General features: G+C 44.8%; 1 protein-coding gene across 5 annotated transcripts in view; it reads right to left on the bottom strand.

Annotated features, from left to right (window-relative positions):
- Window positions 1–23,415, bottom strand: part of GRHL1 (grainyhead like transcription factor 1) — a 62,207-nt gene that overhangs the window by 29,563 nt on the left and 9,229 nt on the right. For all 5 annotated transcript variants that reach the window (XM_083495584.1, XM_083495585.1, XM_083495586.1 and 2 more), the window contains exons 2-8: window positions 18,188–18,374; window positions 13,499–13,569; window positions 9,274–9,664; window positions 7,307–7,383; window positions 6,290–6,446; window positions 3,865–3,976; window positions 2,274–2,368 (exon numbers count right to left, since the gene is read on the bottom strand). In XM_083495584.1, coding sequence (XP_083351710.1) covers window positions 2,274–2,368; window positions 3,865–3,976; window positions 6,290–6,446; window positions 7,307–7,383; window positions 9,274–9,664; window positions 13,499–13,569; window positions 18,188–18,374 — 1,090 coding nt within the window. The remainder of the gene's footprint in view (window positions 1–2,273; window positions 2,369–3,864; window positions 3,977–6,289; window positions 6,447–7,306; window positions 7,384–9,273; window positions 9,665–13,498; window positions 13,570–18,187; window positions 18,375–23,415) is intronic.

Here is a 23,415-nt window from a genome sequence, read left to right as displayed (position 1 = left end):
CAACATGAGGCTTTTACAATGTCATGGCTGCAAATGGCCGCGGTTAAACACAGCCCTGGTTTCCACACACACTTGCAGGGAGGGGCAAGAGAGAGGATAAACAGGATGTAATAACTTGATGTGACACTTTCCCCTGCATTTTCCAAGTGTTTTGCTTGCATTATCTCAATAACCCTTACGACAAGCCCTGAAAAGTAGGCCAGTATCATTACAGTGGTACCTCGGGTTACAGACACTTCAGGTTACATACGCTTCAGGTTACAGACTCCGCTAACCCAGAAATAGTACCTCGGGTTAAGAACTTTGCTTCAGGATGAGAACAGAAATCACGCAGCGGCGGCGCGGCGGCAGCAGGAGGCCCCATTAGCTAAAGTTCAGGTTAAGAACAGTTTCAGGTTAAGAACGGACCTCTGGAACGAATTAAGTACGTAACCAGAGGTACCACTGTATTCTTATATTACAGGTGGAAGGGAGGGGAGATGAGGCTCAGATTCCCCTAGGGAATTCAAGGGGACACAGAGATTTCAAACGGGGTCTTCCAGGTTATGGCTAAACCATTCCGACACCCCATTCCAACCATTCCAACTCCCATTGAACTCAGCGCAGCTTATTTCTGAATAACCCTTTTTGCTTTAAAATTGTTGTCAAGTCTTTAAATCCTTTTTTTGGTATGGCTTTTTAAATGTTGTAATGTAGTGTTGTAAACCACTTTGATGTGTCAATCCCCAAACTTGCATCCCCATATATTGTTTGGCCAGCATGGCCAGTGGTCAAAGGTGGTGAGGGGATGCAGTCAGCCCAAAGCTGTCCTAGATGCTGCCGCCAGAGCCATCAGTAAATATGGAAAATGTAGTCCATGCTATCCAACATCTCTGGGTGTTTCTGACCTAACAGAGCCCCCTCCTTTGACCCTTTCCTGGTCGTCGTCGTCTTCTCTGGCGATCACTCGTAGCAGAATAAGATTGCCTTCCATGAAGACAGTCCTAATGGTGTGTCTGTGACTGTGGAGTCAAATTCTGGATCCACATGTCTTTCCACACTGGGGATATGGGTTTCCGGGCAAGAGCTGATCATGGTGAGGATTTGCTAAACTTGCCTTCCTCTTAGCTTGTTTCTACCTTTCATCCTGAGTTTGTGCTTCTTCAGAGTTCAAGACACCTTTGGTAAAGGCTATTTTCCAACTGGAGCACTCACAGGCCAGTGTTTCCCAATTTTCCATGCTTATTCTGATTTTTTTTTTCTTTTTTATATTAGCCTTGAGAGCATCTTTAAACAGGTACCACTGGCTAAGTTTGCAAAAGGGAAGGGAGTCCATCTGTTCATTGTCTTCATTGGAGCTTCAATTCGAAATGGGCCTCAAATTACCATTATTTCAGAACTATGTGATAATTATTCTAAAATTATTTCAAATAATTCTAAGACCATGGCATGAAAGTAGCCTCGTGTCAAGGCAAAAGCAAGCTTGTCAGCTCAGCCTACAAGTGGCTTTGCATACTCTTTGAAGGCTTAGCAATAAAACTTAGGAGGTTTCCCACCAGACGTAACTGCATCGCACCACAATATGAAGCGGAAAACTTTCCCAATGCAATATGTCCATTATACAAGGCTTCACCCCCCCACCCCCCGTGCTGGTTGGAGCTGATGGGAGTTGTAGTACCAGGCACCTGAAGGCTGCATTGTGCCGTTTAGTGACGTCTGCATAGCAAAAGGGGACTAAGAAGGTGACTAGTAAATCTGACACAAAATGACACTTTGACAGAAGAGATGGGCCGTTTGCAGAGGATTGCAAGTCGCAGCCTGCAAACACACCTCTGTTTAAACTCAGGTGGCTGAAAGACGTCTGTTTGAATAGGTGTAGCAGTCTGAGATCTTGCCAGGCAGTCTCCTCAGAGAGAACAAGCCCTAAAAGCACCTGGTAGCTCGTAGGTCTCTATGTAATAATTCACTAACATGCTGAAGTAATTTCTACTTTTTGCAGGAGCCTGTTTCACTCTCCTGTTCCTGCTCACTTTCCTTCTGTTAAACTGATTTGGGGGGCTGGGAGCAGCAAGGCAGAACTTGAAACGTCAATCCCCAATACTGATTGTCCCTCCACTTAAAAAAAACAATAAACACTTTATTTGTATTCAAACACACTTTGGCAATGCTCCAGCAACTATTTCTTAAAAGCACAAAGCAAATAAAAATCTAACAATATGCCATGTTAAGATACACCTCCTTTCTCCCCTTTTACACAAAAAAAGGGGCCAGGAAAAATAAGTCTGAATGCTTACCTTTGCTTCGTCGTTGATGTCCCAAGTAAAGGAAATGGCGTTATAGGCTATCTCTTCAATGTTACTGATCGTGTTGAAGCTTTCCTTGTAGTCAGCTGTTGATAAGAGAAAAAACACACACAATATAGTATGTTAATCTATTGATGCTGCATACAGGCCTAGTATAGCGTCATTTATTTTCTTCCATCTTGGAAGAACATTGATGTCTTGGAGAGCAATAAAAAAGCAACCAAGAGTTGTTGCCTGTGGGCATCTCTGCAATAAGCTTGATTTTTATTTTTAAAAAGCAAAAATAAACAAATCAGGAAATGAAACATAAAGTTCTAAAAGGAAAGAGGTGGCACCTGCTATCCTTGCCGTGCCCTGTGGTTTTGTACGATAAATGTCACCCCAGCATAACAAGGATATATACTCTTGATAATAATAAAAAAACACCCTTTAATAATAAAGGAAGATTTGCGTCTGCGTCTGCCTTTAAGTGCCAAGTGATTAATCCCTCCTTTTATTCACAGGAGGAAAGGGCTGGGAGTGCAACTCAACCTTGAACCAAAGGAACCTGGAATCTGGCCAATCACAGCTTAGCTGTAGGCAAGCAGGTATCTGCAATGCCATCTTTCATCTCCCTGCCCCAACTCTACCTGGAGCTTGAGTTGTGCCAGGGACTCAACTCATTCCTGGAACCTGTTTGACAACACCAGCAGCTCACCTCCAAAACACCTGAGTAATAAGCGACAGCAGATTTGCCCATGTGCAGAGTGCCTTTCCCTTCTACCTTGAGTCACCACAACTCATCTACACACGTTCAGGACTAAGGGCCAAGGAACACTGGAGCACAGGGCATGAGCTACAAAGCAGCCTCTACTAGACCCAAACACTCTAGGAATAAAAAACTGAACTCTGCTTTCTCGGGAGGGTGATGGTAGAAACAGAGGAATATAATCAGACGGTTGGGTTGGTTTTCTCTTTCGGAGGTGGGGTGGGGGGGATGATCAAAGTTCAGAAAACGGCTGTTCAGAAAGTCTGCGGCTCCCGCAGAAGACAGAAAACAAGCGTAACAGATTTCAGCAGCCCCAAAGGCAACTCAACACAGAAATAGCATCATCTGACACCAAAACGGGCCTAAAAGCAACCAATTTGTACCAGTCACGGAAGATTATGCAATCTTACAACCCCCACTGCATGCTATTGACCAGGAGTGGCTAACTTGTGGGGGTCTCCATGTGTTCTTGGACTCCCATCAGCCCCAATTCACATGGCCAGTGGTCAAGGAGGATGGGAGTTGTAGTCCAGGAACATCTTGATTTATAAGTGTTGACCCACCCATTTGGGTAACCAACCAACAACACCAAACCAAACGCAAGTACCCCATTATATGTTCAGAGCTGTATAGCTGCCCCCTCACCCAAAATATTAGGATGGCTTAGAATATTTCTCGCGCAACCAAAGAACTGTAATGAACAAGAACTGAAGCCACGTTGAACAGTGGCCAAAAGATAGCCTTGGGCATGTGCAGTAAAAAGAACGAACGTGAGCAGAGAACTGAATCCTGCCAAGCGCTGTCCTGGCACCTGCAGCTGGGATGATTTCTTACCTATGTCAATGCACCTTTGTTTGGCTGTGTGCTGCCGAGAGTGCCAGTACTTCCAGTGCCGGAGTTGATCCTCTCTGGTTTTGTCTTCGGCAAATACAACCATGATGACACTCTTCAAAAGAGGAGGAAAAAGAGGGACAGGAGGAGAGAGAGAGAGCAGAGCTTAATTGACATAAAGGCCAGAGGGTCTTTGGCAAAGACACTTCACAGGGAAGGAAGCAAAGTGTTTATTAAGCTGGTAGCTTAATCTAGGCAATTCTGCTGGCCTTTTTAAGCTGAAGTGCGAACATGGCTACTCAGATATATGTAGATGCCTCTGATTTTCTAGGGGTGCAGAACCAGTGGCCTTTCAGAAGTGGTGAAGGATTATGGGAACTGTAAGGTAAAGGTAAAGGGACCCCTGACCATTAAGGCCAGTCGTGGCCAACTCTGGGGTTGCGGTGCTCATCTCACTTTATTGGCCGAGGGAGCCGGCATACAGCTTCCGGGTCATGTGGCCAGCATGACTAAGCTGCTTCTGGTGAACCAGAGCAGCACACGGAAAGCGCACAGCTGGAGCGGTACCTATTTATCTACTTGCACTTGACATGCTTTTGAACTGCTAGGTTGGCAGGAGCAGGGACCGAGAAACGGGAGCTCACCCCGTCACGGGGATTCGAACCGCCAACCTTCTGATCAGCAAGCCCTAGGCTCTGTGGTTTAGCCCACAGCGCCACCAGCGTCCCATGGGAACTGCAGCCCAACGTTAAGGACCACAGGCTCCCCATCCTTGCTCAACAACTTGCTATTTAGCTTCACAAAATCTGCCCACATGGGTGGGCTTGTGAAAAGAATTTCCCTGACCATTAACAGGGTAGAAGCAAGAGTCGGAAAAGTGCCAGAGCTACCCCTTAATCTGATGGCATTCAAAGCGACACCAAAAATAGGGAGAGAAACTAGGGACCTGGTTGATTTATTTGGCCACTGAACAAATAATTAAAATGCACTGGCAATAAATGAGCCGGGGGGGGGGGGAGCCTTTGGGGGTAAGCTGACTTAGTGACTCCATTCCTGTGTGGTATCTCTTCTTTTTTTAAAAAAAGAAAAGAAACCAAGCAAACTAGAATCCCAATAACCCATAGGTGTGCATTCAATTAAATGGGCTGCATTCAGCTAAGTCATACACAATGTAAGCCCCTTGAAATCAGTGGACTTTCGGTGTGACTTTCGGCCAATTGCGTTTTCTCATTTTCCCGATCTTTGAGTTCCGTTTTCCACATTTCCACATCACTTTGCAATTTATTTACTTTTTTTAAAAAGGCTTCATGAAAATTCACCAGCATTTTTGTGCAGATTTCTCCTAATAGACACATCCATATGCAATTTTATCCAATATACTTATTTTTCCAAAGAAATTTCCTCAAGTAGAATCCATTTTGGGGTACGTTATTTTCACTAACATGTGCATTTTTTATGTATACTTCCCCCCAGTATATTTACACATTACTTGGCTGGAGGACTATATTGCAAAATCTAGTAAGGTAAAGGGACCCCTGACCATTAGGTCCAGTCGTGACTGACTCTGGGGTTGTGGCGCTCATCTTGCTTTATTGGCCGAGGGAGCTTCCGGGTCATGTGGCCAGCATGACTAAGCCGCTTCTGGCGAACCAGAGCAGCGCACGGAAACACTGTTTATCTTCCCGCCGGAGCGGTTCCTATTTATCTACTTGCACTTTGAAGTGCTTTTGAACTGCTAGGTTGGCAGGAGCAGGGACTGAACAACAGGAGCTCACCCCGTTGCGGGGATTCGAACCACCGACCTTCTGATCGGCAAGTCCTAGGCTCTGTGGTTTAACCCACAGCGCCACCCGCGTCCCTATTGCAAAATCTAAAGAAGAGTAAATTTTGAGGGATCGCTAGTTCTCAAGTCATTTTGGAAGCTGCAAATTACCATAGGTAGGTTTTTTTCTTTCAGTGTGAACTGAATATAATTTCTCCTCCACTCCTACTTTTAGCCCATTGATTTCAAGTCTACTCCAAATATCTGGCTTAACTGATTACAACCCATTGTGCATATTTGCAATATCAAGTTTAAATTAGGTTACTGCAATATGCTCTTCACTCTTGAAAATGACTGGAAACTACAGCTGATGCAGAACATTGTGCCTAGCTTACTGCCAGAATCACTGCACACCCTTTTGAGAACATTGCTGACTACTTCCGCTGGACTCCTAAAATTTTTCACTGCACTTACAGCAGAGGTGGTTTTAGGGCACGCGACTGGTTCGGCCGCACTAGATGCCACACTGCAGGGGGTGCCACAACAATGCTGCAGAATGGAACGTGAAAGGCCTGGGGGTGAATTTTAGTGTTGGAATTTGAGAGCCCAAAGCCCGCCACTGCTGCCAGCTTCTCCTCCCACATAGTTCCTAGTGTGTCAACTCACTCGAACTTTACTGATGGGCTGATGGATTCCTTCACCACCACTCATCTCCTTCAGTGTAATGGGATAGAACTGGCCCTTGTTTAAATACGTCATTGTATTATCTCCGGGCTTCTGCCGAAGCGATTTAGAAGCTTCCAGTGTGTATTCGAAGTTGTTCCTGAAAAACCAGAAGGGGGAAGACTTAGGAGCCAATTATATCTGGAAAGAATCTGAACATAACAGATAAACAAAAGTGTACACAAATGGTATTTTTTAGTGTAATGGAGTTCTAAGTCATGACATCTGTTTATTTAGGACTAGCAAATCATGATTCAAAGGGTAAGTAAGATATTGGGCTAGGGGAACAAAGGGTAAGTTAGAAAGCTCTCTCTTTATAGACACTTTATGAGTTATGCTTTTACACCCTATAAATCTCTTCTGAGCAGGCATACGGCGATTATCTGTCTATCAGTCAAATTCATGCTCTAAGACCTCAAGCTGGTGTACATGGGGCAATATCCTGTTATCATCACCAATCACAACACACCCATGCAGTAGGATAGGACAAGATGGTGACTTGCCCAAGCTCATCTCAGCGGCATATAAATAATAAAATGATGATGATGGAACAGGATGTCCGTATTTTCATTGGGGAAATGGTGGCGGGTATGCTAGTTCTCCTAAGCTCGAGGTTCAAACAGCAGAAACCCAGGCTGCACGCACCATACAATTAAAGCACGTGGCTTCTCCCAAAGAATCCTGAGAGAATTCATGTGCTTTAAATGTATGGCTGTGTACTCAGCCCAGCAGTCAGTACAACATGTCAGGGAATAACACTAAAACCTAGGCAAGTCCAGGTGATCATCCACTCAGCTTGCCACCCACCGGGGTTCACGTCTTCCATTCCACAAGCATGAGCAGGGAGCGTAAGCAAGAAGGCAGAGCAATACTGAGGGCGTGCCAAGTCAAGCCCTACTGTGTGCCAGAGAGGGAGGGAGAGAATTTCACAATAGTTGGATCTAATGGATAGGAGATTACCCAGCAATGCTTTCAAACACGTAGTCTTCAGAATTCATGCCGGCCATCCGGAGGTTCAGTTCGGCAGGAAAGAAAACCTGAAAGTATTAATAATTGTTTCAAGCATAGTTGGCAGTTTTTAAAAATAATAACAACAGTGGTCCAGTCCTAATTTTTTCATTAATGAAGTGTTTAACATGCCCCTTAACTTGGCATGTTTACTGCCGTCCACTTAATATGTGCACCAGGGGTGGGGGAAAGAAAAAACTAGGCCAGCACAAGGCAGGGCACTGTGGAAAAAGCTGATTTTCACACTTTCAAAGTGTGGCATTTCCAATATCTTTCAAGAGCCCTATAAGAAGAAAAAGCTCCAGTTCTGACATATGAACAAGGTATTCTGAGTTTTAGAGGGTTTTACGCTTAGGTCCACAGCTGTTTCTTTCTGTGATGCTGCATTTAGCACACTTTTTCTTTTTTTCTACACACACAGATCATGTACATATTCCTGCCGTGCCGATATCATTACCACACATTCAAGCTGAAGGAGCTCTCTCTCTGCCCTGTAAAATGAGCCATGTGCTTTTGCTAGTGATTTCGCATTCTATAGTGGTTGCTTTTGTTTTAAATTTAGTACATTACACCCACAGGCCTTTGAGAAAATCTTCTATTTCTAATCCACCGGATTGATATTTCAGGTTTACATAAGAATTAAAGAGAACCTGATACCCATGCACAGATTAAGGAGCAGTGCGCTAAATCAGAGGGGCAAGGGGAAGAAGGGGTGCAATAGTTATTTATCGACAGGACTTGTAGGCATTCTGGACTTTTAAGAAAAAGATCAAACTTTCTGTGATTACGTGAGCCACCTGAATTTATTTAGTTTTTATAAACTAAATCGAATTTGCATGATGCCTTATTCAGCATAAATTGATTTCAAAGTTTTTACTACCCGACACAATTTACTCTGCTTTTGCTAGTAACTCAGAAGGCCACTGGGGAAAAATATATATTATTCATCGACTGCTCTGGCTTCGGAGGTTTGTCAGCCAAGGTCTACCAAACTGCTTTGAATCTATCTGCAAACTGGGTGGGGGACCTCTGGCCCAGGGGGCAAATGCAGCCGTTCAGGCATCTCTTATTTGGCTCCAAGGGCTTTCGCCCAGGTGACACCCACTACTCTGCCCTGCAACTTTTGAATGCTGTTGTCTGGCTGGAATGTGTCCTTGAAATGCCTCTTTCTTGCCTGGATGGAAGGTTGTGTGTGTGAGAGAGAGAGGATGTGAGAGAACATGTGCCTTGCACATGAGTATGCATGTAGTGAAAGCTCTGGCTTTTGCATGAACAGAATCTAGTTTACTGTATGAAGAAACGATTCTTGTATATTGCTCCGCCCACTTCTGCTTCAGGCCCCGCCCACCACTGGTATGCAGCCCCCCATGATAGCCTATGGCCCTGAGGCTGAAAAATGGATCTCCACCACTGCATTAAGGGTTCAAAAGCTGCTTTTCTTAAATACATGTATAGTGGGACCTTGGTTCTCAAATGGCTTGGTTGACGAACAAATTGGCTGCTGAACGCCGTAAACCCGGAAGTAAGTGTTCTGGTTTGCGAACGTTTTTCGGAAGTCGAACGTCCAACGTGGCTTCCGCTTGAGTGCAGGAAGCTCCTGCAGCCAATCAGAAGCCAGGCCTTGGTTTTCAAACAGTTTTGGGAGTCGAATGGACTCCCGGAACAGATTAAGTTTGAGAACCAAGGTTCCACTGTAAATTGCAGTGCAACCCTGTGCATGCCTATTCAGAAAGTTCTATGGAATTCAACAGGATCACAACCTTAACAATTTACTTTCAAGATGCTCCAGAAGCCACATTTCTGCAGCTCAACACTGCAGCCTGTGGCTTTTTTGTGCTCCCATGGCAAACCCAGCCACCCTCAATGTGTCAAGTGCTGGACAGAGCATGCTCAGCAAAAGAGGCAGGTTGTTTCCGTACCTCTTGCACGCCTTCTTTGAAAGACTCTGAGAAGGTGGAATCGGGAGTACGGCGCTGGGAATTCTGAGGCTGGGCGCTGGAGCTAAACTGGTCCGCACTCAGGCTCCTGTCTAAAACCACCACCCGCTCAGGTGCCTCTGGGTGATAGACAGCTGGAGGGATGCCCACTGTAAAGCTGTGCGGCTGAGTTTCCGTCTTGATCGAATGGGTGGGCATGGATGCGATGGAGACCGTGACAGTCGTGTCCGGAGTAGTCAGGTGGCCCCGCTTGTCAACACCCATCTGGGAAGTGTGCGGAAGAACGATATTCAAAGGCATGTTTTTCAAGACTTGCACTCGGTTTTCCCCAGCAGAAATGAGCGACTGTTCCGCCATGTTCGGTATACAGTTCCTAAACAAATGAGAGGTGGCAGATTAAGCACTTGGGAGTGGGAGGCGGGGAAAATTTCTAAAATGGCAGGCCCTGGAGCCCAAGCTTGCCTCATGTCAACTCCCTTCTCTGGGAAGGATTTCCCCCGTCTTACATTTATACAGGGCCGGCCATCCCATGAGGCAAAGTGAGGTGACTGCCTCAGGCGGTAGAATCCACCAGGGCAGCAGATTCCAATGTCAATCTTCCTTCCCTCCTTGTTCCTGGTGTAGCTCTCCTTCATGGCTTCTTCCCTGGCAAGGAGCCAGGTGCCATTTGGGGGCCCACCTCAGGTGCCAAAATGTCTTGGGCCAGCCCTGCATTAATACCCCATATATCTTCCATCATGGAACCAAGGCAGCATCCATGAGGTTCCCAGGTACCCAATCCAAGCACTGGATTTGCTTAACTTCAGCAAGATGATGGCCTCATGTGCCTTCAGATCATACATTGGGGTTTCCCAGTGTATTCTTATTTAACTTTCTATACTGCCCTTCATCCGAAGATCACAGAGCGGTTTACAATATAAAAACACAAAAAGACATACCATAATAACTAACAAAAACAGTACCACACCCACCCAAGGCTATGGATTGTTTAAATAGCCAAAGGTCTGGGAGAAGATGAATGTATGTAATGAAGGCGCCAGGCTACCCTCCCTGGGGAGAGCATTTCACAAATAGGGAGCTAATGAAGAAAATGCCTGTTCTCATGTTGCCACCCTCCAGACCTCTTGCAGAGGAGGCATAGAAAGAAGAGCCTCAGGTGATGGTTGTAGGATCCAGGTCAGTTTGTACGGTGAGATGCAGTCCTAGAGGTTTTGCAGTCCTAAGCCGTCTAAGGCCTTAAAGGTCAAAACCAGCACTTTGAATTAGGCCCGGAAACTAATTGGCAGACAGTACAGTCGGGTCAGTATTGGTGTTATATGCTCAACTGTCTTGCCTCATTGAGCAACCTGGCTGAAATCTGTGCCAGGTCCAGTTTCCAAACCATCTTCAGAGGCAGCCCTACATATAACACATTGCATAATCTAACTTAGAGGTTACCAGAGCACAGATGACAGAGGTAAGGCTATACCTGTCCACATAGGGGCACAGCTGTGCCACCAACTGAAGCTGATGGAAGGCATTCCATGCCACCAAGGCCACCTAAGCCTCAAGTGACAGCAAGGGGTCCAGAAGTATCCCCAAGCTGTGTACCTGCCACTTCAGAGGGAATGTAACCCCATCAAAAGCAGGCAACCTTCCATCCATCTGGTATAAGGAACCACCCATTAACAGTGCCTCAGCCTTATCTGGATTGAGTTTCAGTTTACTGGCTTTGATCCAGGCAATTACCAAGGCAAGACAACAGTCCAGCACATCTACTGCCGCACCTGCAGATACAAAGAAGCAGAGGTGTGTGTCATCAGTACATTACTGACAACATACTCCAGAACTTCAGATGACCCCACTCAGCGGTTTCATATAGATATAAGCAGCACAGGGGATAAAATCAAAGCCTGATGAACCCCATGTTGAAGGCTTAACAGGGCCAAAGAGCATCACTCTCTGGAAACAACCATCCAAGTAAGATTGGCACAACTGTAAAGCAGTGCCACCCACCCACCCACAACTCAGACGGCCTCTCCAGAAGGCTATAGCCAGTGGTATCAAAAGCCACTGAGAGGTCAAGAAGAACTAACAAGCACACATTTCCACTGTCTCTCTTCTGACAGAGGTACAGGGCGACCAAAGCAGTTTCTGTGTCAAAACCGAGCCTAAACCCCAATGGAACTGGATCTAGAAAATCAGTTTCCTCCAAGAGCGCCTGGATCTGATCTGCAGCCACCCACCCAAGAATCTTGCCCAATAAGGGGAGATTGGCAACTGGCCAATAATTACTTCGCTTTTCCAAATCCAATGAGGCTTTTCTTGAGGAATGATTCTACTACTCCCTCCTTCAAGCTGGCAGGGACCACCTTCTCTTGCAGGGAGCCTCCCTGACCCAGCCAGCTGTCCATCCCTGCTAGTTTTTCTTATGAGCCAAGAGGGGCAAGGGTCCATAGAGCATGTGGTTGCCCTGAATGATCCAAGCACCTTGTCCACATCCTCAAGCCTTACTATCTGAAGCTCATCCAACGTAACAGGACTAGACAGTACTCTGGGTAACCTCTCGAGATTCAACAGTGGAGTCCAAGTCCTGGCGGATGCAAGCAATTTTATCCTCAAAATGCTTTGCAAACAAGTCACAGCAAACTACTGTCAGTTCTGCCACCTCCTTTAGGTCAGACTATAAATGGTCCCGCACTACCCGGAAAAGCTCTGCTGGACAGCACCATGTGGACACAATGGAGCAGCAAAGTCTGCCTTCTTTGCTGCCTTCACTGCCACTAGGTAGACTTAATGATGAGCCCTCACCAGTGTTCAGTTGCCTTTGAGTTTTTCTCCACTGAGCTTTCTTGTTCTGGTTATACTCTGGTGAGACAACGGCTGCATACACACCAACACAAGAACCGTAGCTTTTCTCAATCCAGAATCTTTAATGGTCTTCTTCAACATGCTGCTTTCAATCTTGATTTAGTCTAGATCCTGCCATCCACGAAGCCATGTATAATTACTTGCTACACATTTGAAAACCCTCCCCGTTGATTATGTTATTCGTGCCTTTTCCTCCAGGCACATGCCCCGGGTGAACGAAGGAAGTGGTGATTGCCATCTTGGTATGACCCACAACATCACTGGATATGCATGGATGCAACCCCCACCCCAATTACCAGGACCATCTCTTTTCAAATGGACACACTGCAGGGTAACTCAGAATAAATCTGCAATGAAATTTTATTTCCAGTTTCTCAGGATGGGCAAAAAACAACAACAATGCAACAAAACTAGATTGTGTGTGGATAATGTACAAAATGCAAGTACTCAGTCTCCATTGATTTCAGAATAAAATGTGTGCAGCCAAAGACTATCCACATAAATAGCTTTAAAATTCACATGGAGTGCATTTTACGCATCAACATAATGATGCAATAATTCTGATACATCCAGTACTGGAGAAATCATTACCTGTAAAGGTGTCGGGTTTTTCCCTCATCCTTCAGCAACTCTGTTTCTAGCACAGACCTGCCTGCTCCCTGCCGTTACCTCACTACAATTTGAATGACGTGAGCCAACCCATTTTGGGTGACTGGATGTGGACCAGACAGAGTAAAGGAAAATGAACAGTCTGTCCTCTTAAGTTGTCTTCCAGTGCCTTGGCTCCATTCACAAGCTACCATAAAAACAATCATACCATTGATGTGCCGCCATGGCTTTCCAAGCCTAGGATGAAGACATCCCCATCAATAGGTACATTCCACATAGGAACAGGCAGAACAACATCTTTCCAATATATGTGTTTCCATCATGGGAGTATTATTAATAAATTTGTGGCAACCTGGAGCTATCAAGAAAAGAGGCAGTTGAAACTCATCATGCACCTCCAACTTTTCAAGTTACGTTGCATCTTCCACAGCAGCTCTATGATCTTTTTACCTTGACGGACAGGGTTCCTGGCCACAAAGAGAACTCCTAGGACTCTAGGCATTCTAGTGCTTCTCCTCTTGTGAATGGTCAGGCCTGCCAACATGGACCTACTCATCTCTATTTACTTTGCTCTGCCTGCCACCAGGCAAGGACAAAAGTGGATACCGTTGGCCAAACTTCATTCATGTGATACCTGAGGAGAAGGAATGGGGAACCTCTGGCCTTCGAGATGCTGTTGCCTCCAACTATCTTTCTTTCTTACTTTCTTTTTTTAAAAAAAAAAGCATTTCAAGTTTGAATACTGAACCTTTTGCCATGTTCTTGGTCAGAATGATCTACATCTGGTTTCACTGCTGACGTTCTCCTTTCCCGGGGAACCTTCAAGTACAAAAAACAACAACACACAAAATAATGAACTGAAACCTAGTAGGAGAACATTATATAAGCAAGTTCTCTTTTAATTCAAAGCATTACCACAAAGTAGCAACGGGAAAGACAAGAGATATGTTACCTACTGCTGATATTATTTAAAGGCACAGGCTTTTTGATTCTGGCTTTGCAACTGTCTGCGGAGAATAACTTGATTCGTCATCTCCTCTACCTTGTGTCCCAAGCCTAGCAGAAAAGATGAGTTGGAAGTCGCAGAACTGCTTCCCAAACAGGTTTGGGATCATCGTGGCAAAGCATCACGTAAACTTCCAAAATTCTAACTCTTTCCTCCATGCCTCTATTCCAAAGCCTGGGTTGCGTTTGATTAAGTCAGGCTCAAAGTAGTCCCATTGAAAGCAATTATCCACTGACTGCAATGGGTCTAGTCCAAGAGAAACATTTCTGGGTACAACCCTTCCCTTTTAAAGAACAAGCTCTCATCCCCCCCTTTTTTGGATGGGGGAGTCAATTTTTTAATTAAATTTTAAAATCTTTACATATGAATTCCAGATTCCAAATCTTTTGTGCATTTCTCTTTAAGCTTTGACTTCCCATCTTTCCCTCCATGCTATTCTTAATCCCATCCCATTTACATACTGTATTCTAATAAACATTTCACCTAAGACATTCTTCTGTTTAATATATTATCAATTTTCTACCACTGCTCGTATTTCAAATCCTGCTTGCTAAGAATGAGGTCTCATTCCTGTATCTGTAAGTTGCTAAATGCTTCTGAATAATGCAAACATAACACATTTTTCCCCCTCTTAAGAAACACTGGCTTAAAGGCTAGTTGAAACAAATAAAGCGTGAAGTATATAAGCAGAAACCATAATTTCAACAGTTGCCAGTTTCTACTTTGAAGACTAGATTCACAAACCAATTTTCACATGAGGTGGAATTAGCTCGACATCCTCCAGCTCTGAAATATGCTGTATCAGCAACACCCTTGCATTTAAACATTTTGCCTGGCAAATGCGCACCACGTAAATGACAGTGTAGCTGATGAAAACTTCTTAACTGCTATAGTAAATGGCTTCCAGCACAAGCTTAGCAAATCTAAGTGAGACAGAGATTAAAATGCTGCATATGTTTAGGGTGGTGGGCAGTGGAAGAACACAGAACCGAAAGTGTAAGCTCCCTTGCAAGTCAACCATGAAGTCAGCCTGGCTCGGTTGGTTAGAGCTAATAACTAACACCACCAAGGTTGCAGGTTCGATCCCCGTATGGGATAGCTGCATATCCTTGCACTGCAGGGGGTTGGACTTGATCAACTTTCAGATTTGAAAATAAGGGATCAGCAGCCTCAAAAATAAGGGATCAGCAGCCTCACCTGTCCCAGGGACAGTCTACGGGATATCTAACAATCCAGGATAGCAGCAGGAAGCAGCCGGAAATGGCACTGGAATAAGGGAATTTCTCACAAAAAAGTGAAGGTTGACAGCTATGGACTTGATGATCCTCACAATCCCTTCCAACTATACAATTCTAGGATTCTAAGTAAGGGCTGCAATTTTCAGAATCTGGATCTTTCATTGCTAATTTGCACATTTCAGAAATTCTCATGTTACGCATCCAAGCTAAACCCTTATTTGCATTTATTTATTTCTTGCATTTATATTCTGCCTTTTCTCTCTCTCCAAAGGTGCTCAAGGCAGCGTACCTGGTCCTCCACTGCCTTATGTATTCCCCAAAGGACCCTGTGAGGAAGGTTAGGCTAAGAGGCAGTGACTGCACCATGGGCACCCAAGCGAGGTTCATTCATGGCCAAGTGGGGCTTTGAACACTTGAATCACTACATCACATTGGCCCACACATTAGGGGTGGACATGCACATTAAAAGGGGGGCGGATGGGAATCACATTTCCGAAAGCTGTCTTTGGCTTGCAATGCTAATTAGGATCAGGGTGGCATTTACAAGAAAGTAGGGCAAGCAGAGAAAGGGCAGCATTCCTTAACCCACTGATTCTCCCCCCCCCCCGCCATCGTCCCAAATGGAGCAGGGAGGTATGGAATCATAGAATCATAGAGTTGGAAGAGACCACAAGGGCCATCAAGTCCAACCCCCTGCCAAGCAGGAAGACGTGCCAAGCTAAAATGTGGTTACTAACTTATTACAACTTAATCTGTCTGCTTGGCTTTGTTTTTCTTTACACCCACACAAAGCACAAAAAGAAAACATTTAATGCAAACACACCCAGTTAGTAGGTAGGAGCTCAACCTTAACACGATGATTTGTCTGTAGAAAAGCTTGAGGGTGATACCTTTCCTTGCTCAGAGATGAGTGCGTGCTTGTTAAGGAGGCTTCCACGGCCCACAGCCGCGAAGCTAAGTTTCTCTTGTTGCCCAACTCTTCTTGTGAAAGGCTTGTGAAAGCTTTTTTATTATTATTTACAAGCTAAGAGCTGGTGGGGGTTGGACAACAGCACTGACGGATCAGACCAGTAGCCCCTCAAGTCCTATAGCCAGTCTGACTGGTTTTGGGGTATTCAGAGCAAGCATATATTAAAGCACAGAACTGAGCCTGTTGGTTAGAGTGTGGTGCTGATAGCACCAAGGCTGCAGGTTCAATCCCTGTACGGGACGGCAACACAGTCCTGCATTGAACTAGATGATGCTCAGGGTCTCTTCCAACTCTGATATTCTATTCTTATTCTATGTTGTAGTGGGCGACACTAGTTTTGGGGCCACTGTTAACATGAGGCTCTGTTGCCCTGGAGCTCATAATTAACAGTCTTTCCATGTCCCCTCAGTTCTATGAATTCGGGCGCTTACACAACTATTAAGAGTTGAAAGAGGTCTTTTTGAAGGCAGAGGACCTTCTCGATAGTGGCGCCTGCCCTGTGGAACGCCCTCCCATCAGATGTCAAGGAAACAAACAACTATATGACTTTTAGAAGACATCTGTTTAGGGAAGTTTTTAATGTTTGATCTTTGATTGTATTTTTTATATTTTGTTGGAAGCTGCCCAGAGTGGCTGGGGAAACCCAACCAGCCCTGTTTAGGGAAGTTTTTAATGCTTGATCTTTTATTGTATTTTTAATATTTTGTTGGAAGCCGCTCAGAGTGGCTGGGGAAACCCAACCCAGAGTGGGTGGGGTATAAATAAATTATTATGATGATGATGATTATTTCTTCACCTGGCCAACCAAGGGTGAGGGGCCATGCTCTCCCACCCCCCGTTTTGGAACTGGGAAGCACTCAGATGCTTGGAAAGAGGAAGAAAATGGGACATTCTAAATGGGACATGCTCTGGTCAGTCAAAAGACACACCTCACATGGCACTGGGTACACATATTGATAACTGCTGCAATTCTACATAAATCAGGTGTAGGGGAACGTGTGGCCCTCCAGATGGTGTTGGCAATGCAACCCACATCACTCCTGACCAATGACTGTTGCTGGTGGTGGTGGGTTTGATGGGAATTGGAGTCCTACTTATCTCTAGTATAAAGCACAAGGCAGTGCAAAGCTACCAGAGCAAGGCAAAGGAGGATTACGCTTGGAGACTCTCTCCTGACTCAATGAAGAGGAAAAGGAAGAAGTGAGCAAACATAGGGTACTGCTTTGCTCCTCACAAGGCTGTCCCTGATGGCAACTTTAATTCAAAAGGGCCTTGACCGCAGCTGCAGCTGCATCTGGTAGAAGAGAACTCCACACATCAGCTTAGCTTTAACCAAGTGATACATTACTTTCTAATAGGTTAGCACCTCTTGCATTTAATCTACTATAGGAAAACTCAGAATGAGGAAACCTTCCAGGGCTATGCAGTTGTTTATAAGGAAGGTGGGTTGAAAAGAAAGGGAATTAGGTGCTCATTTCCCAGGAGATATACTACAATTTGGGCACGGACAAGTCAAAACATAAGAGCAGCTTCAATGGATGAGCCAAACAGACCATCTACCCCAGCAGCCTGCTTCTCCACACTGGCCAATCAGATGCCTCTTTGGGAGCCCACAAGCAGGGCAGGATGGAGGCAAGAGCCCTCTTCTGCCTCTGTCCCCAGTAACTGAACTGCTGCCTCTGAAATATGGTGCTACACACAGAGCATGTCCTTTATGAATACGTCTAAGAGCATTACAGGGGGGCAGTTCAGCTTTCAATGTTATTGTATGTCTGTGGGAATTCCATAAATCAATCACATGTTGTGTGAAGGAGCATTTCCCTGCCAATCTGTTTCAATGGACATCACTGAAAAGGGAAGACACACACACACACACACACAGAGAGAGAGAGAGAGAGAGAGAGAGAGAGAGAGAGAAACCAAAAGCAAAGTATGCCAACTACTACCAACGCCTTGCCCTGTTAAAGAGAGATTCCAGAACAGGTTGCTTAGACAACTGGAAAAGTTACTTATCCAATACAAGTACTTGTTTTTCCTTTTTGAGTCATCTAACCAGAAGTTGCTATTTTATTATTTGTAGCCACTACAAAAGCAGCTGTATCATGTTCCCAGCTAAGTGGTAAAAGGCATGGCCTTTCTCCCCTTTAAGGAAGGCACGCAAAACAACAAAGCACACTCTGCTGGCCTGTTTTACGAGTCCTAGCCAAGTGCCAACGTTGTTACCTTGTAATAGTCATACAACAGTCCCAAGGCAGCAGCGCTGTCCTCATCCCCATTGATGCTCATCATGGCTTTGGTAGCTGCTGTAAGAGGGTTTTCGAGAAAGGACTTCCAAGCTTCATCCTCGCTGGTGTAGGGTCGCCTCTGGGAGTAGAGCGTTTCATTCTGAAGAACCAAAACTGGCCTTTTGCTTCATAGAGAGGGAGATGAGACAAAACACACAATTACAAAACACACTTTGGGCTGGGACCCAAAGAGGTCTGTGCACACGTCTAAGCACTTCCACCACGCATGCGAGGTTGTGCAAGGAACCCAACCAAGGGCTCATCCACATTTTGTTTGCATTGTGTACCAATTAATTGCCCCAGGCAGGTCCAAGAACTTTTCTCATTGTTCCGCAGTTGTGCCTTGCAAAAATCCGACCTTACCTGCTGAATTGAGGCTCACTTAAGCCAAACCCCTCTTTGGATTTTCTGAGCATCTGGTAAGATTCTGATTCAGTGGGTAAGATTGGATTTTTGCAAGGCACACCTACAAAATGAAGAGAAAAACTCTTGAACCATGGGGGATTAATTGGTACAGGATACAGTCAGAGTACAGGCCAAGTGAGTGGGTGGATGAGCCCTGAGTACGTTGAGACAATGTTCTGGAGGGTCTGCTAGTTCCCACTGCACACAGCAGCAGAGACAGAAAAGCAGTTTCTCAAAAACTGGTGTGCTTGTCGAACATTTTGAACATGCAGTTATGTTGCTGTTCTTTGCTCTGGTGGAAAAGCTTGCTATCCTATCATGTACCAGCTTCATATAACTTAAAACAAGAAGAAGAATCACAGTCTTTGAATTCTTCAGAAATACCTCATTGTTTTATCTGGAACACTTTTAGCCATGCAAAGGGCTTGCACACTCAAACTAACTGCTTCCACCCTCTTACCCAATCATCACTGTTTACTGCTAGGGATATATCATTATGCAGGAAGGGAACAGAGAGGCCCTCTCATTGGCTGCCCTCCAGCCATGATGGAACTTACCACCTAAGCTTTCAGAACATATATTTTAATAAACATTCCATTCTTATTTTCAGAAAGAAAGAAAGAAAGAAGAAACCAAGAATTGCACAACCTCCAACTTAGACTAGCTTTTTGTTGACCAAGCTCTAAAGAGATCTGGGAGAGGATGAACTGAATTTTAATTAAACTTTTATCTTGATATTTTTTCCAAGAGGCATTGTGCTTAGAGCTTAATTATACATTAAAATATCTGCCTTGTAACTAGTCAGATGATTGGCCTATCTAACTCAGGGATGTCTGATCTGAATGCCTGAAACTCCTGGGAACCAGACAACAGGTCTAACCTAGGACTTTGTTTGTCTAACAATGCAGGCATCCCCAACCTTCGGCCCTCCAGATGCTTTGGACTACAGTTCCCATCATCCCTGACCACTGGTCCTGTTAGCTAGGGATCATGGGAGTTGTAGGCCAAAACATCTGGAGGGCTGCTGGTTGGGGATGCCTGAACAATGCCATCTTATGCATTCAGAACCAAGTTCCACTGAGTTGAGTGCGCTTTAGTCCCAAGAAAATGCATACAGGATTGCCGTCTAAGACACGTGCTTTGACAGTGAACGAAGACCTCCCAGTTATTTTGTCCCGAGCTTATAATATTTAAAGTAAAAAATAAAAATAAATCACCTATGTTTTTAGGGGGGAGGAAAGCTTCAGAAGAAGTCTTTACTGTATTTGAGGCTTCTATATTTGAAAAGCCAATGGCATAAACGAAACATTTCAAACTGTGTTTTAAAACTATAATCTTGATTTCTGAATGCTAGAGGTTGACAATGCAATACCAGTGGCTTTTGGTTATTCTTGGAACACAAACGACCCAGAGCTACCCCAAGGCATGTAGATCTTCAGTGTCGCATGCATTTATTCTCTGCACAAATTTTGTGTAAAAGCAGTACCAAAACGAAAACCTTCCTGGACTTACTCGCAATCCAGAAAGGACCCAGGCCAATAACTACAAAGCACCAGTTTCAAGTGAAGCTTTTCATTAGCTGTGACTCACTGCTGAATAAACTCATAAAGCGGCTTGTTTACTTAGTTCCCTAAATCCACTTACTCTGAGGTCTTAATGTGCCCATAAGCAAGCATGTGCTGGGTTATGTCCACTAGCAAAGTAGTATCCAAAGAGCTTACTTTTGGCTTAGAGCTGGTTGGAAACCAGCCTTAGTCTGGTGTGAGGACATCTTGGCGCATTCAAAAAGAAGAGTTATTTTTAGACAAAAGGTTATTTTGGGGGGTACTTTTTGCAAGAAGATGTCTCAGCTGATGCATACCCTCCAACATTTCTCCGGTGAAAATAGGGACGTCCTATTCCACAACAACAACAACAACTTCATTATTTATACCCCGCATATCTGACAGGGTTGCCCTAGCCACTCTGGGCAGTTTCCAACACATAATAAAACATTACAAAACTCCCCTATACAGGGCTGCCTTCAGATGTCTTCTAAAGGTTGTATAGTTACTTATCTCCTTGGCTCGGAGGTCGCATAACTCCATACCTTCCAACATTTCTCCAGTGAAAATAGGGACGTCCTAAGGAAAAGCGGAACATTCCGAGGTCAAATCAGAAACCGGAACGGCTTCTGTAAATCCAGGGCTGCCCCTGGGAAATAGGGACACTTGGAGGGTCTGCTGTTGAATCAATACTGCCAGATCTGGGTTCACACCCATTTAAAACACTGTTTCCCCTTCAGCATACACAAAGGTTAGTTAGTATTTAAGACAAAATTTAAGTTTTGCTTAAAATATTGCCAGGGGCTGAAAAACGGGTAGGGGAGGAATGAAACCTGCATGAAATGTGAGATACCATCAGTCCTTGAAGCAAAAGTCTTATGGAAACCTATAGCTGTATTTTTACTCTATACACACAAACCACATTCTCAGTTCGCTTCATGCATTTGACGAAGAACAATGTTGCTTGTAACAGCTCATGCTGCTTTGTATTTTGCCACTGAGGAATAGAAACCAGCCTGCGGAGCCCAGGGAACCTTGTGGATGGGTCACAAAGCACAGGTATTTCGGATTTCTCTCCTACACACTTACACAGAACGGGAATTTAAATCAACAAGCAGGTCTTAAACAAAAAGTAACTTTCTGCTGATTGGCAACTCCAGTACGACATATATGGGGTGGAATTCAAGTTTTTTACTCAAAGTAGGCCTACTGAAGGTGGGATGTGGGTGGTGCTGTGGGTTAAACCACTGAGCCTCTTGGGCTTGCTGATCAGAAGATCGGCGGTTCGAATCCCTGCAACAGAGTGAGCTCCCGTTGTTCGGTCTCAGCTCCTGCCCACCAAGCAGTTCGAAAGCACGTCAAAGTGCAAGTAGATAAATAGGTACCGCTCTGGCGGGAAGATAAATAGCATTTCCATGTGTTGCTATGGTTCACCAGAAGCGGCTTAGTCATGCTGACCACATGACCTGGAAGCTGTCTGCGGACAAACGCCGGCTTCCCTCAGCCAGTAAAGCAGTAAAGTGAGATGAGTGCCGCAACCCCAGAGTCGTCCGCGACTGGACCTAATGGTCAGAGGTATCTTTACCTTTTAGGTCTGCTAAAATAAATGGGCCTAACCCAGTCACAGTCACTGATTTCAGTGGGCCAACTCCCAAGTCAAATGGACACCCTTGGACACTACCAAAAACTATTCCAAGCAAAGGGCAGATAAAATGGTTTGTGTTCATTCCAAACTAGATACCACATTGAATACAAAGTCTACACTGGAGGCATCCCCTCAGCCTTAAGCAAACACCTGAAGATATGGGGCTGGATACACCTCGGTAGGGAGGGAGTTCTACATATAAGGAGTTGCCACTCAAAATGCCATTCCTCAGGCTCCCAACACCACACAGGGACCACCAAGAGGGCCTCATCTGCAAACCTAAAGCATGGGCAGATCGATAAAGGAAAAGGTGCTGTTGTAGATATTTGGGTCCCAGGCCATTTAGAGCATTAAACATTGAAATAGGAATCTGGGATTAGACCAGGAACACAGCTTGGCAGCTAGTGAAGCTGTTTCAATAGGGGAGTGCTATGCTACCATACCACAGCATTTTGCAATTTCCAGTCTAAGGGCTGTCCAGAAATGGTCCTAGTGCGGCCTCCTGTAACAATGATGGTTCCAGCAACAAGGCGAATGAGGGAAAATGCAAGCTTCACCCCTTGCAAGCTCCACCCCTAACCCTCCTGGGCCGCTGTGCAAATCTGCTCACTTTAGTGATGAAGCAAGGGACTTTCCATGCCTCATTAAAGGAGGGAGAGGTAAAGAAACGCAGGGCAAACCACCCAAAACATTGTAAAATTGGTTGGGACCAGCAAATTACAGATCGCAGCTGGTTAAGGCACTTGGTTCCTTTATAACATGGACTAGTTAAAAACCTTTTGGGAAAGTGCTGTATGAATATTTTCTAGTAATGAGACCCTGGCCTTTTCTGTGCTGGCACAAGGAAAAAAAGAATAGAAAGAAATAAGCTTTCAAGGAGTGTTTTTAATCACATGTGACAAAGCCTGCGTGCTGTCCATATTTCATTCTGCTATTGTGACTCTATGAGTGACAACGAAAGCCAGTGTGGTGTAGTGGTTAGAGTAGGACCTAAGAGACCAGGTTTCAACCCCCGCTTGGCCATGAAGCTCTTTGAATGACCTTGGGCTGGTCACTGCCTCTGAGTCTAACCCTACCTCACAGTGTTGTTGGGGACATTAAATGAGATGAGGGAAGAACCATGTCCACCACCTAGAACTCCTTGGAGAAAAAATGTGGGATAGAAATCTATTCTAACAACAACAAATGCTATTTCCCCATCCCTAGCATGCCTGAGCCACAAGCTGGCAAAATACCTAGTACAGTGGTACTTCAGGTTACAGACGCTTCATGTTACAGACACTTCAGGTTACAGACTCCACTAACCCAGAAATAGTACCTCGGGTTAAGAACTTTACCTCAGGATGAGAACAGAAATAGCGTGGCGGCGACGCGGCAGCAGCAGGAAGCCCCATTAGCTAAAGTGGTACCTCAGGTTAAGAATAGTTTCATTTATTTATTTTTATAAAAAAAAAAAATTATTGCTTTTTCAGTTTTTATAAACATAAACAATACACAATACAAACAAACAAACACACAAACAAACATGTATAATTTCATATTCCTTTTTCTTAAACCTTACTTCGCCGACTT

Source organism: Podarcis liolepis (assembly GCF_965112155.1).
Source record: "Podarcis liolepis genome assembly, chromosome: 3".
Lineage (NCBI taxonomy): Eukaryota > Metazoa > Chordata > Lepidosauria > Squamata > Lacertidae > Podarcis > Podarcis liolepis.
Note: the sequence above shows the minus strand (reverse complement) of the source record. Positions and strands in the feature narration are given on the sequence as shown.